The 14,106-nt window shown below is 34.5% G+C and overlaps 1 protein-coding gene across 3 annotated transcripts in view; it reads left to right on the plus strand.

Annotated features, from left to right (window-relative positions):
• Positions 1 to 2,120: 2,120 nt before the first annotated feature.
• GPRC6A (G protein-coupled receptor class C group 6 member A) overlaps positions 2,121 to 14,106 on the plus strand; it is a 28,559-nt gene continuing 16,573 nt past the window's right edge. For 2 of the 3 annotated variants that reach the window (XM_003938630.4, XM_003938631.4), the window contains exons 1-2: positions 2,144 to 2,380; positions 13,212 to 13,515. In XM_003938630.4, the coding sequence (XP_003938679.1) occupies positions 2,187 to 2,380; positions 13,212 to 13,515 (498 nt within the window). In that variant the 5' untranslated portion in view covers positions 2,144 to 2,186. Of the gene's footprint in view, positions 2,381 to 13,211; positions 13,516 to 14,106 lie in introns of all 3 variants that reach the window. The other variant, XM_003938629.3, reaches the window with a different exon arrangement.

Genomic DNA, 14,106 nt, shown 5'->3' on the forward strand with positions numbered 1-14,106 from the left:
AGTAAAATCTTGTTTCTACTAAAAATACAAAAAATTAGCAAGACATGGTGGTGCATGCTCATAATCTTAGCTAGTTTGGAGGGTGAGGCAGGAAAATCACTTGAACCCAGAAAGCAGAGGTTTCAGTAAGCCAAGATTGTGCCATTGCACTCCAGCCTGAGCAACATGAGCAAAATTCTGTCAAAAAAAAAAAAAAAGGGAAAAGAAAAGAAAAAAGGCACTACAAATTTAGGAAATGATAACTTCTAGTTTGGGGAAGGGAAAGAGGAAAGGAAACTAATTTTCAGTGCTTACTAGAGTATAGGAGCTTTGCACATCAAACCAGCTCATCTCACAACATATTTGTTAGAGTATCTTAACTCTTTTATAGATAAGAAAATTATTTTTCAAAGAATTAAAGTAACTCATTCAGCATCACATCGCTAAGCAGTGGGCAGAGCCATCCAGGTCTATCTGCTTCCAAAGTTTGATCCCTTTCTGCCACATGATACAGCATTTTATGGGGCAAAGGGCTTTTTAGATCTTTTGTTTTCTTATCTTCAGAGGCTTCTTTAAAGACAGCTCTTCAAACTTAGATTATATTCATCAAAATTTAAAAATGTGCTTTATCTTTACATTTCACAGATTACAAAGACCCTAAATATTGTTAAATTGCAACCTAAAAGGCATTATTGGTATAAGTTTTGTTATTGATTTTTCAAATATATGTCATCTGAACAATGTATCTTCAGAGTCACTCTGAGTTGCTTAACACTTACTACAATTTTGTTGGGAATGATCTGGATTTCTCATTTTTTAGTTTAGTTGTCCCAAAATCATTTTTGAACTTGTAGTTACATAGGACCTTTGAGGTTATCTGGGCAAAGTAACTAAATTCATGAAAATATAAATCCGTCCTATACCAATAAATAATAAGATTAAGATGAGTAAAATGTAATGGCTAAACATTTCAAGGGTCTTCAAACTCATGTATGTTTGTTAAATTTTCTGGGTAACTGAAGTTAACTGGTTTTCATCCTATTAGAAAATTTCACCATTAGTAAAAATGGTAAGACTTAAGAAAACATTTGAAGCTGTGTGATGAGCTGTGACTTCACTCCTCAGTTTGCATAACCCCACAGGACCATGGAATCTAAGGTTAATTTGGATAATGAGAAAAATGCTGCAGTGGCCATTGTACTCTTTTATGTTTTGAAATTTCTTTAAATGTATCTGCTACCCACCAAACAAACTGGATGTATTGGATTTGAAACTGTTTGCCCATGAGATATTCATTTTTAATAAAATATTTTTAAAAGATTAATATTATGAAATAAATTTTAAAACTAAAATTTTTCTTAATGGTGCCTACATGATTGAGGTTTCTCTATCCTCTATTAAATTCCAAAAGGTACCAGTCAAATTACATTAGTTCAAATTCCTAAGTCTTTAAGAATATGTAGCCTGAAGTTAGTCCCAAATGTATGAAAATACGGGACCCACAATAGTGAAAATGTTAATGATCTATGAACAGACCTTTCTTGTTCAAAGCAAAATACTGTGTCAGACAAGTTTCATCTTGTTTTTAGTTATACTCATCTTCACAAAAGCTACTTATTTCTAAGACAGGGAAAGTGGAAATGACAAATATCTAATATCTAAGTGACAAATACCTAAATTTAACTGAATTTCAGTTTTTAAATAGAGCTTTTCAGGAAAAATAAAAGCAGGATTTTTTTTTCTAAACAGCTGATAAACTATATTGCATTATTTGTGTTTTCAGTGTGATGTCTTTTGGAAATGCCGAACTATCCATTTCTAAAGTGGAAAACTTCTCCAAACTGCTTCTTCCTGAAAGTTCTACATTCTGCTTCAAAAGAAATGCCAACGTGACTCAGAGCCCTTGACATATCACTGGAGTAAAAAAGTACCACTACAGTGAGACTTGTGTTTATAATTCTATCAGCTTTTACATCACATGACTGCTATCACATTATCTCTAACACTGGAGTATTAAAAAGTCTATGTTCTTATTGGTGAAATAACTGTTTTGACTATCATCAAGTATCTGAATACTGAGTGTTTCTGGCCCTTGACACTGTCCTATACCTTACAAGGTGTTTACAGGTGAAATAGGAACATTGTTGGCACTCTGTGCGCTTAATGATTCCTAAGAACTCACATGAACTGAGCAATGAGGCAGAAACATGGCATTATTAATTATACTAATTACCTGCTTTGTGATTATTCTTACTACTTCACAGCCTTGCCAGATCCCTGATGACTTTGTGGCTACCACTTCTCCGGGACACATCATAATTGGAGGTTTGTTTCCTATTCATGAAAAAATGTTGTCCTCAGAAGACTATCCCAGACGACCAGAAATCCAGAAGTGTGTTGGGTGAGTAAAGTCTCAAAAAACGCATTTTCATTTCAAGATTCTGTCATGAGCCTAGGGCATATAAACTGTTGATTTGTATTAATATCTAAATCATTTTTAAAAATAAACTCACATATATTTGTTAAGTCGCATATGGTTAATCTTGCAATCCTTCTTTAAAAGAGAGTAATAACAGCCCTAGATGTATAATCAAACAACCTCCAAGTGCAGAGGATATGAATGCTTTTCATTATTATATTTATTTAGATTTTGCCTTTAAAAAATAATGCCTGCAGTCACTTGAAAAGACATTGTGGCCTATTTTTCACTACAACATACATAGCCCACATGTATTTCTATCACACACAACATGTATTTTGTTTTAAAAACAGATCTATTATTTAATGCTTTGTTTAAAGTAGACTATAGTTGAATTTTTTCTTACTAACATTTTTTTCAATACTGCATTCATTTCATTCCAGAAATAGTTTAACTCTTTTATGATAAATTAAGACCCTCCTCAACTCAAAGTGCTCCTTTTTCCTGGATGAACACTTTGTAGTGAAAGCTTACCTACAAAAAAGACATTTCACTGACACAGTATAATGTGGAAAAGTAAAGCTGAGTGGACAATGTTGCAAATGGATTTTCCTTAAGGATAACAGAATATTCTAATTCTCATTTCAGTTTTGGGACAAGCTAATTATTTTGTAAACTTAGGTAGATCACTTAAACTTTGAGTTCCAGTTTCAATTATCTCATCTGTAAAACAAAGGCCTGGATAACCTCTAAGGACACAAGCAGCCTCAGCTTCTGTTGCTATGGAATGTGCTCCTCATGCTTCCTTCCTACTCTAAAATTCTGATTCTACTTTTATGTTTCTGTGTCTAAGTTTGTGTTTTTTCTCTTACCTTTCTTTCTTTGTCAACAAAGTATTTACCAAGCCCTCTAAGAATACTTATAGATAAAATGTGATCCCATGTCACACTAAGATTTCTTCTTGGCATTATTCCTAAAAGCTGGGCACTTTGAGCTATTGTCATCATAATCATTGATTAGCAGGAATGCCAAAGAATGGTAAGAAAATAATAATTAATGAAGATTTTTGGAGCACTACATTGGTACACAAAGAATGACTGCAGAGTTGAGGTCCACAATTGCAGACCAGAAATTAAGGATGGAAAACACTAAATAATTATTTGACCAAATAAGCAAATTTCCTGTTTTAAAAAATCACTCAGTGGAAAATCTCTTACCTTTATATCACTCATCAAGATAGTACTCACTCAACATTGCATAACTACTTATTAATTGCCTACATTACCTGCACCCTATTATAGGCACTGGCATACCAACATGAATACACCAAGGAGGTTCCAACTCTAATGGAGCTTACATGGGGTGAACTCCAAAAATATACAATTTAATGTTAGACTACCTATTCATTTACCCTTTTTCTCTCCTATGTTTCTCTTTTTTTAATTGATACATATTAGTTTACATATTTATGAGGTATATGTAATATTTCATTATATGCCTAGAATGTGTAATGATCAAGTCAGGCTTTTTGAGGTGTCCATCACTTTAAGTATTGTCACTTCTATACGTTGGAAACAATTCAAGTTCTCTCTTCTAGCTACATTGAAATATACAATACATTGTTGTTAACTATAGTAACTGTGCTGTCAAGCCATTGAACTTCTTTTATCTATGTTTATACCCACTGACCTACCTATCTTTATCCCTACTCCTACCAACCCACCTTCCCATCTTCTAGTACCTTTATATGTCAACTCTCTACCTTTATGATATCACTGTTTTTAGTTCCCGCATAAGAGTGAGAACATAAGGTATTTGTCTTTCTGTGCCTGAGTTATTTCACTTAACATAATGGCCTCCAGTTTCATCCATGTTGCTGCAAATGATATGATTTTATTCTTTTTTATGGCTGAGTAGTATTCTGTTGTATATATATGCCACATTTCCTTTATACATTCTTCTGTGGATGAACACAAGTTTATTCCATACCTTTGCTATTGCAAATAGTGTTATGGTGAGCATGACTGCAGGTATCCTTTAAAATATTGATTTCCTTTTCTTTGAACATATACCCAGTAGTAGGCTTACTGGATTACATTTATCGTTTTTAGATTTTTGAGAAATATCCATACTGTTTCCAATAGGGGTTGTACTAATTTACATTTTCTCCAACAGTGCAGACGAGTTCCTTCTTCCACATGTCCTTGCCAGCATCTGTTTTTGGTTTTGCTTTGTCTTTTTAGTAATAGCTATTCTAACTGGGGTAAGATAATATCTCATTGGGTTTCCATTTGCCTTTCTTTGATGATTAGTGATGCTGAGCATTTTTTCTATACCAGTTGGCCATTTGTATGTATTCTTTTGAGAATTATCTGTTCGTGTTCTTAGATCACTTCTTAATGAGATTTTGCTTTTTTATTATTGAGTTGTTCCATTTCATGTATATTCTGGATATTAGCCTTTTGTTAGATGAACAGTTTGCAAATATCTTCTCCCATTCCATGGTTGTCTCTTCACTCTTGGTGGTTTTGTTTTCTGTACAAAGATTTTTATTTTAATATAGTCCCATTTGTTTATTTTTCTTTTAGATTTTGAGGCCATAACCTGTAAAATCTTTGCCTAGACTGATGCCCTTAACTGTTTTCCCTGTTTTCTTCTAATGGTTTTAAAATTTGGGATCTTATGTTTAAGTTCTTAATCCACTAGAGTTTATTTTTGTATATAGTGAGGGAAAGTAGTCCAGTTTTATTCTTCTGCATATGGATATCCAGTTTTCCCTGCACAATTTATTGAATCCCTTCCCCCTGTATATGTTCTTGGCTCCTTTGTCAAAAATCAGTTAGCTATAAATATGTGGATTTATTTTTGAGTTGTTTATTCTGTTCCCCATTGAGCTACTTATCTATTTTTATGCAGACACCATGCTGTTTTGGTTACTACAACCCTGTGATATAATTTTGTCAGGTAGTTTGATGCTTTCATCTTTGTTCTTTTAGCTCAGGATTGCTGTGGCTATTTTGGGTTTTTTTGTTTGTTTGTTTGTTTCATACAAATTTTAGGAATTTTTTATATCTGTGAAAAATTATGTTGACATTTAATAGGGATTGCATCGACTCCATATGTTGTTTTGGGCATTATGGTCATTTTAAACACTATTATTTTCTCTGATCCTTGAGCATGAGAAGTCTCTCCATTTATTTGTATTGCTTTCATCCGTGTTCTGTAGTTTTCCTTGCAGAGATCTTTCACCTCCCTGGTTAAATTTGTTCCTATGTATTTTTTGTAGCTACTATAAATTGGATTGCTTTCTTGATTTCCTTTTCAGCTATTTCGTTATTGGTGTACAGAAATGCTATTGATTTTTATATGTTAATATTGTGTCCTGCAACTTTACTGAATCTATCAGCTCTGAGCGGTTTTTTGTGGAGTCTTTTGATGTTTCTATATATAAGATTATGTCAACTGCAAAGAGGGACAATTTGACTTCCTCTATGTCAATGTGTATGCCATTTGCTTCTTTCTCTTGCCCTTGCTGTGGCCAGGACTTCCAATACTATGTTGAATAAGAGTAGTGAAAGTGGGCATCCTTGTCTTGCTCCAGTTCATAGAGAAAAGGTTTTCCACTTTCCCCAGTCAGTATGATGTTAGCTATGGGTTTGTCATATACAGTCTTCATTATTTTGCAGTATGCTCTTCTGTGCCTAGTTTGTTGAGAGTTTTTAACCATGAAAGATATTGTATTTTATCAAATGCTTTTTCTACATCTACTGAAATGATTACATAGTGTTTGTCCTTCATCCTGTTGATATGATGCATTACCTTTATTGATTTGTGTATGTTAAACTATCCTTGCATGGTTGATATTAAATTTAATCATGCTGTATTATCTTTGTGATGTACTGTTGAATTCTATTTGCTAGTATTTTTTCGAACATTTTTGCATGTATATTCTTCAGAGATATTGGCCTATGGTTTTCTTTTTTTATTGTGTCCTTATCTTGTTTTGGCATTAAGGTAATGCTGACCTCATAGAATGAGTTAGAGAGAATTTCTTCCTCTTGAATTTTTTGGAGTAGTTTAAGGAAGATTACTATTATTTCTTCTTTATATGTTTGGTAGAATTCAGCATCAAATCCATCTGGTCCTGAGCTATTATTTGTTTAGAGCTTTTTATTGTTGATTCAATCTTGCTATTTTTATTGGTCTGCTCAGGCTTTCTATTTCTTCCTAATTTAAACTTGGTAGACTGTATGTTTCCAAGAATTTTCACATTTCCTCTAGGTTTTTCCATTTGTTAGCATATAATTGTTCCTCATAGTCTCTGATAATCTTTTATATTTTTGTGGTATCAGTTGTAATGCCTCCTTTTTTCATTTCTAATTTTGTTTATTTGGGTCTTCTCTCTTCTTTTTTCAGTTAGTCTAGCTAGTGATTTATAAATTTTGTTTATCTTTTTAAAGAATCAACCTTTCATTTTATTGATTCTTTGTGTTGTTTTTTGGTCTCTATTTCATTTTGCTCTGCTTGATCTTTATTATTTCTTTCCTTCTACTAATTTTGGATTTGATGTGTTCTTGATTTTCTAGGATGAGGTGCATTCTCAGGTTACTTGAAATCCTTCTAATTTTTTTGACATATATGTTCATTACTATGAACTTCCCTCTTGCTACTGCTTTTGCTGTATCCCACTGGCTTTGGTATGTTGTTGATATGGTTTGGATCTGCTTCTTTGATCAAATCTCATATCAAATTATAATCCCTAATGTTGGAGGTGGAGCCTGGTAGGAAGTGATTTGATCATGGGAGCAGTTTCTTAGAAATGGCTTCGTACCATCTCCCTAGTGCTATTCTTATGATACAGTTCTCATACCATCTGGTTATTTAAAAGTGTGTAGCATATCCCCCTCTCTTTCTTCCTTCTGCTCTGACCATGTACAGTGCCAACTCCCCATTTGCCATCTCCCATGATTAAAAGTTTCCTGAGGCCTCCCAAGTTGCTAAGCAGATGCCAGCATCATGCTTCCTGTATAGCCAGCAGAACCATGAGCCAATTAAATCTCTTTTCTCTATAAATTACTTAGTCTCAGGTATTTTTTTGTTTGATGCAAGAATGGGCTAATACAGAAAATTGGTACTAGAGAGGTGGCCATTGCTATAAAGATACAAGCAGCTCTGGAACTGGTTAATGGTCAGTGGTTGGAACAGTTTGGAGGGCTCCAGAGAAGATAGGAAGATGAGGGAAAGTTTGAAACTTCCTAGAAACTTGTTAAATTGTTGTGACCAAAATGATGATGGTGATATATATGGAAAATGAATTTCAGGCTAAGGAGGTCTCAAATGGAGATGAAGAACTTATTAGAAAGTGGAATAAAGGTTATCTTTGCTATGTATTAGCAAAGAACCTGGTGGAATTTTGCCCCTGCACTAGGGATCTGTGGAAATTTTAACTTGAGAGTGATGATTTATGGTATCTGGCAGAAGAAATTTCTAAGCAGCAAAGGAGTTAAGGAGTTGCCTGGCTGCTCCTAATAGCATAGCTCATGTGTGTGAGCAGAAATGGCATGAAACTGGAATTTATATTTAAAAGGAAAGCAGAGTGTAAAAGTTTGAACATTTTGCAGCCCAGCCATGTGTCAGAAAAAAAAAAGCAAAGCATTTTTTGGGGAGGAATTGAAGCTGGCTGGAGAAATCTGTATAAGTAAAGAGGAGCTGAATGTTAGTACCCAAGACAATGTGAAGACTTCAAAGAAATTTCAGAGACCTCCATGGCAGCCCCTCTTATCACAGGCCCAGAGGCCTAGTAGGGAAGAATGATTTCATGAGCTAAGACCAGGGCCCTACTGTTTCTTGTGTCCCAGCTACTCCAACTCCAGCTTGTACTAGTGTGCCCTGAATGTGAGACATGGAGTCAAAAGAGAATATTTTGGAGGTTTAAGATGTAATGATTGCCCCTGCTGGGTTTTGGATTCACACGGTCCTGTAGGCCTGTAGGCCCTTTCCTTTGGTCAATTTCTCCCTATTTAAATGGGAGTATTTACCAAATGCCTGTATTTCCATTGTGTCTTGGAAATAACTAACTTATTTCTTATTTTGCATGCTCATAGGCAGATGGGAATACTCTTGTCTCAGATGAGACTATGGACTTTGGACTTTTGAGTTAATGCCAGAATTAGTTAAAACTTTGGGAGACTGGAGAGAAGGAATGGTTGTATTTTGCAATGTGAGAAGGACATGAGATTTGGAATGAGCCAGGGATGGAATAATATGGTTTAAATCTGTGTCCCTGCCCAAATATCATGTCAAATTATAATCCCCAATGTTGGAGATGACCTGGTGGAAGGTGATTGGATAATGGATGGTTTAGCATCATCCCACTAGTGCTGTTCTTGTGATAGAGTTCTCATGAGATCTGGTTGTTTAAAAGTGTGTTACATCTTTCCTCTCTCTTTCTTTTTTTTTTCCCCCCTCTGGCCATATGAGGTGTCAATGCCTCTCTTTGCCTTCCGCCATGATTGTATATGTCCTGAGACCTCCCAAGAAGCTGAGCAGATGCCAACATCATGCTTCCTGTACAACCTGCCGAATGAGCCAATTAAACCTCTTTTCTTTATAAATTACCCAGTCTCAGCTATTTCCTTACAGCAATGTGAAAAGGGACTACTATAGTTGTTTCCTTTTTTGTTTGTCTTAATATGTTTTTTGATTTCCATCTTAATTTCTTCATTAACCCAATGGTTATTCAGAAGCATATTATTTAATTTCTTTTGATTTTTATAGTTTCCAAAGTTCCTCTTGTTATGGATTTCTAATTTTATTCCATTGTATCCTGAGAATATATTTGATATAATTTTTATTTTTATATATTTGTTATGACTTGTTTTATGGCCTAATATATAGCCTGTCCTGGAAAATGTTCCATGATAAGAATGTATATTCTGCAGTTGTTGGATAAAATGTTCTGTAAATGTCTGTTAGGTCCACTTGGTCTAACGTTCAATTTAAGTCCTTTTCTTGAGACAAATTCTCACTCTGTTGCCCACGCTGGAGTGCAGTGGTGCAATTTTGGCTGACTGTGACCTCCATTTCCTGGGTTCAAGTAATCCTTCCACCTCAGCCCCTCAAGTAGCTGAGATTGCAAGTGTGTACCATCATGCCTAGCTATTTTTTGTATTTTTAGTAGAGATGGGGCTTCATCATGTTGGCCAGGCTGGTCTTGATCTCCTGACATCAAGTGATCTGCCCCACTCAGCTTCCAAAAATTCTGGAATTACAAAGGTGAGCTATTATGCCCAGTGGTAAGTTCATTATATTTCTGCCAATTTTCTGTCCAGAAGATCTACCTAATGCTGAGTGGGGTGTTAAAGTTTCCCACTATTATTGTATTGGAGTCTCTCTCTTTTTAGATCTAGTAACTTTTGCTTTATGAATCTGGGTGCTTCAGTGTTAGGTGCATAGAAATTTTAAATTATTTCCTCTTCCTTGATTGATTCCTTATCACTATATAATGACATTCTTTTACTTTCTCTACTATGTTTGTCTTACAGTATGTTTTATCTGATATAAATATAGCTACTTCTGCTCACTTTTGGTTTTTGTTTGCATGGAATATCTTTCTGTATCCCTTTAGTTTCAGCCTATGTGTGCTTTTATATGTAACGTGCATTTCTTGTAGGTTGCATATAATTGGATTACGCTTTTTTAAATCTATATATCCAGTCTACATCTCTTAAGAGGAAAATTTAATCCTTTTACTTTCAAGGTTAATATTGACACATGAAGTTTTGTTCCTGTCATGTTGTTGTTTACTGGTTGTTTTATATATTCTATATTCCTTTCTTTTTCTCATTTTTTGTCATTGTGATTTGGTAGATGAATATCTATAGTAGTATCAATTGAGTCCTTTCTCTTCTTCATTTGTGTGATTGCGTTACCATTGTTTTACACTTTCTTGTGTTTTCATAATGATAAGCAACATCATTTCCCTTCCAGGTATAGAACTCCCTTGAGCATTTGTAGGGCCAGTCTAGTGGTGCTGAACTCCCTCAGCTTTTGTTTCTCTGGGGACAACTTCATGTCTCCTCCATTTATGGATAATTATTTATAGATATAATATCCTTGGCTGGCAAGGTTTTTTCCTCAGCACTTTAAAAATATCGTCTCTTTCTCTTCTGACCTATAAGGTTTCTGCTAAGACATCTGCTATTAGTATGATGGGATTTCCTTTATAGATGACTAGATTCTTTTCTGTTTTAAATTCTTTGTCGTTAACTTTAGACATTTTGACTATAATGTGATGTGGAGAATTTGTGCATTGTATATGTTTAGGGATTGCTGGGCCTCCTGTATCTGGATGTCTAAACCTACTGCTAGATGTGGAAAGTTTTTATTATTTTTATCTATTATTTTTTAATAGGTTTAACTATTTCAATCTCTGTTTACCTCCTGGGATATCAGTAATTTGTATATTTGGTCACTTTAAGGTGTTCCATATATCATGAAGCCTTTGTTTAGCGTTTTTAAAATTCTTTTTTCTTTTCTTTATCTTTGCACCGCTGGGTTATTTCAAAAGTTGAAACTGAACTGTCTTCAGGTTCTAAGGTTCTTTCTTCTGCTTTAGCTAATCTATTGTTGAAGGTCTCAAATGCATTATGTCATCATTCAATGAACTGTTCAATTTCAGAATTTCTGTTTGATTATTTTTGACATCTATCTCTTTGGTAAACTTCTCATTCATATCCAGAATTGTTTTTCAGATTTATTTGCATTGTTTTTCAGAATGATCTTGTATCTCACTATGCTTCTTTAGAATCTGTCATTTAAATTCTTTTTGTGAAATTTCATAAATTGCTTTTTGTTTGAGATCTGTTATTATGTTCCTTTTTTAAAAAATTTATTTAAATTTTTTTTCTTAAAGTCTTCCTTTAAAAGCATCATCTTTTCTTGCTTTTTAATGTTTCCTGTGTTGTTATGTTGATATATGTAAATCTGATGTTTCAGTTGCTTCTTCCAAATTTTAAGAATTTGTTTTTGTAGGGGAAGAATGTTTAAGGATGAATAGATAGTGTTATTTGGGCAGGGTACTTTGGCTTTTATTCTGGTTGCAGTAGTAATATAGTTTCTTTAGCCGTTAATAGCATAAGTGACATCTGACATTTCCTCAGTGGGTTAGGGTACAATTATTAGTGGGGGTTATGGTACAGTTTTTCTGGTGACTGTGATGCCAAGTAAGCCAGTCTTTGAGCCTCAGTAGTGTTAGCAGTGGGCTGAGTATGCCTGCCCTTATGTCCCAGGGCAGCATACACTGGTACCAGTGTTTGGTCACTCCAGGCTCCTTATTCAAATGCTGGTAGTGAAATTCATGAAACCAGCAGGTGAGTGATTTATTGGGCTCTTGAGAAGCTGCTGTGGCATCTGTGATGGCAACAACAGTGACAGGGTGACCCTCTGAGTCCTGAGTGGTGCATACTAATGTTGGTTATGCCAATGATGAGCTGAGCTTACTTCTCTTTTTTAATTGAAATTTTAATTAATTAGGGAATTAAAGTTTTTTAATTAAATTTAAAATTTTAATAAAGAGGGATAGTATTGTTCATGGTTTTGATATTATAGTTTCTTTTCAGTTCATTATGTTTTGATAAATTGAGCTATTTGAATATTACTATTTGTAATTGCAAGCCATGGTTCACAATGACAAATAGTAATATTCAAATATTTTAACTTATTAATACATTTTATTACTATTAAAGAGGGATATTATTGTTCATGGTTTTGATATTATAGTTTCTTTTCAGTTCATTATGTTTTGATAGATTGAGCTATTTGAATATTACTATTTGTAATTGCAAGCCATGGTTCACAATGACAAATAGTAATATTCAAATAGTTTAACTTATTAATACATTTTATTACTATCATTTACTTCATTGTTTTAGGGAAAGGACAAGGGTATCTGGCCAAGAAGCAACAAGTGAAAAGTTGGAGTGTCCAAAGAATAGCAAAAAATTCAATCTCACTAGATTAGTGAAGCAGAAGGAAACATAGTAAGAGATGCATTTGTACAGATAGAACCACCTAAACATGGCTCACAATAACAGACAGTAATATTCAAATAGTTTAATTATCAAAACTTAATGAACTAAAAAGAAACTAGAATATCAAACCCTGAACAATAATATCCCCCTTTACTCATTTAAAAAGCATGTATTGAATCCTTTGTATACAGTAGTGGATGAAATAACAGTAAATCGGTAATCAGACACTCAGTGCTCTGGAATAGTCATAAATCAAGATGTATAAAAAAGTCCTCTGAATGTGGAAAGAGCTATGCCTCAGAACTAAAATAAGGCCCTTTATCTAGGAGCAGGCTCTTAGGCCTTAATCAGAGCTGTTTAAATGTAATTCTTAACAGTCTTATTTACCTGGTTTTCAATCACACAAAGTAGAATCAGAAAACTAAATGACAGGTTTATGAGTCTAAAAGGCAAGCATTTTGACAGCAATAAAATGCTGATATCTAACTACAAAAAGGAACAAAAATCAAACATATCTTCATATTGTAGTGTTTGATATGATCAAAAAAGTCATCAAGAAAAGGTTAAATCTGTAGCATAGACTCCTTTTAAGAAACTGTGGGGTTTTATATTACCCTTCATATGTATTTCATTAAAAAAAGTTTTAAATAAAATTTAGATCCTTTAAGAGATAAGCTTCACTCATCCAGAAATTGTTATAAGGAGATGTAGACAAAATGCTATACGGCCATGTCCATAGAAGAGTTATGATCTGATTTCAAAAAATACTTGTTTCCCAACAGCTTTGAAATATCAGTCTTTCTTCAAACTCTTGCCATGATACACAGCATTGAGATGATCAACAATTCAACACTATTATCTGGAGTCAAACTGGGGTATGAAATCTATGACACTTGTACAGAAGTCACAGTGGCAATGGCAGCCACTCTGAGGTTTCTTTCTAAATTCAACTGCTCCAGAGAAACTGTGGAGTTTAAGTGTGACTATTCCAGCTATCTGCCGAGAATTAAGGCTATCATAGGTTCTGGCTACTCAGAAATAACCATGGCTGTCTCCAGGATGTTGAATTTACAGCTCATACCACAGGTAGGTTTTGTTCTGCCTCCATACATTGATTTTAATCACATTCATTATTATGAAAGGATCAGGGAAACCTGAGGAAACTAGTTAGGGAGTTGCTTTTACTTTAACTTTTCTTTATCTTTAAAGAAAGGATGAACACCATTACAGATAGCATAGTGGAAAAGTACTAAAGGATTAATCACCCCTCAATCTGTCAGGTCTACTTTCTGACCATTTTCAGCTTGATTTGTAGAAGACACAAACCTCTTAGGCCCTAAACTGTCTTGTTTCTAAAATGACAAACCTATATAAGAATCCTGCATGATCTGCACATGCACCCCAGAACTTAAAATATAACAATAATGTAAAAAAAAAAAAAAAGAGCCAGGCAGCAGTGGCTCAAGCCTGTAATCCCAGCATTTTGGGAGGTGGAGGTGGGTGGATCACAAGGTCAGGAGTTCGAGACCAGCCTGGCCAATATGGTGAAACCCCATCTCTACAAAAAATGGAAAAATTAGCCAGGCGTTGTGGTGCATGCCTGTAGTCCCAGCTACTCGGGAGGCTGAGACAGAAGAATCACTTGAACCTAGGAGGTGGCAGTTACAGTGAACCAAG

The sequence above is a fragment of the Saimiri boliviensis genome, chromosome 4 (assembly GCF_048565385.1).
Source record: "Saimiri boliviensis isolate mSaiBol1 chromosome 4, mSaiBol1.pri, whole genome shotgun sequence".
In the NCBI taxonomy this organism is placed as follows: Eukaryota; Metazoa; Chordata; class Mammalia; order Primates; family Cebidae; genus Saimiri; species Saimiri boliviensis.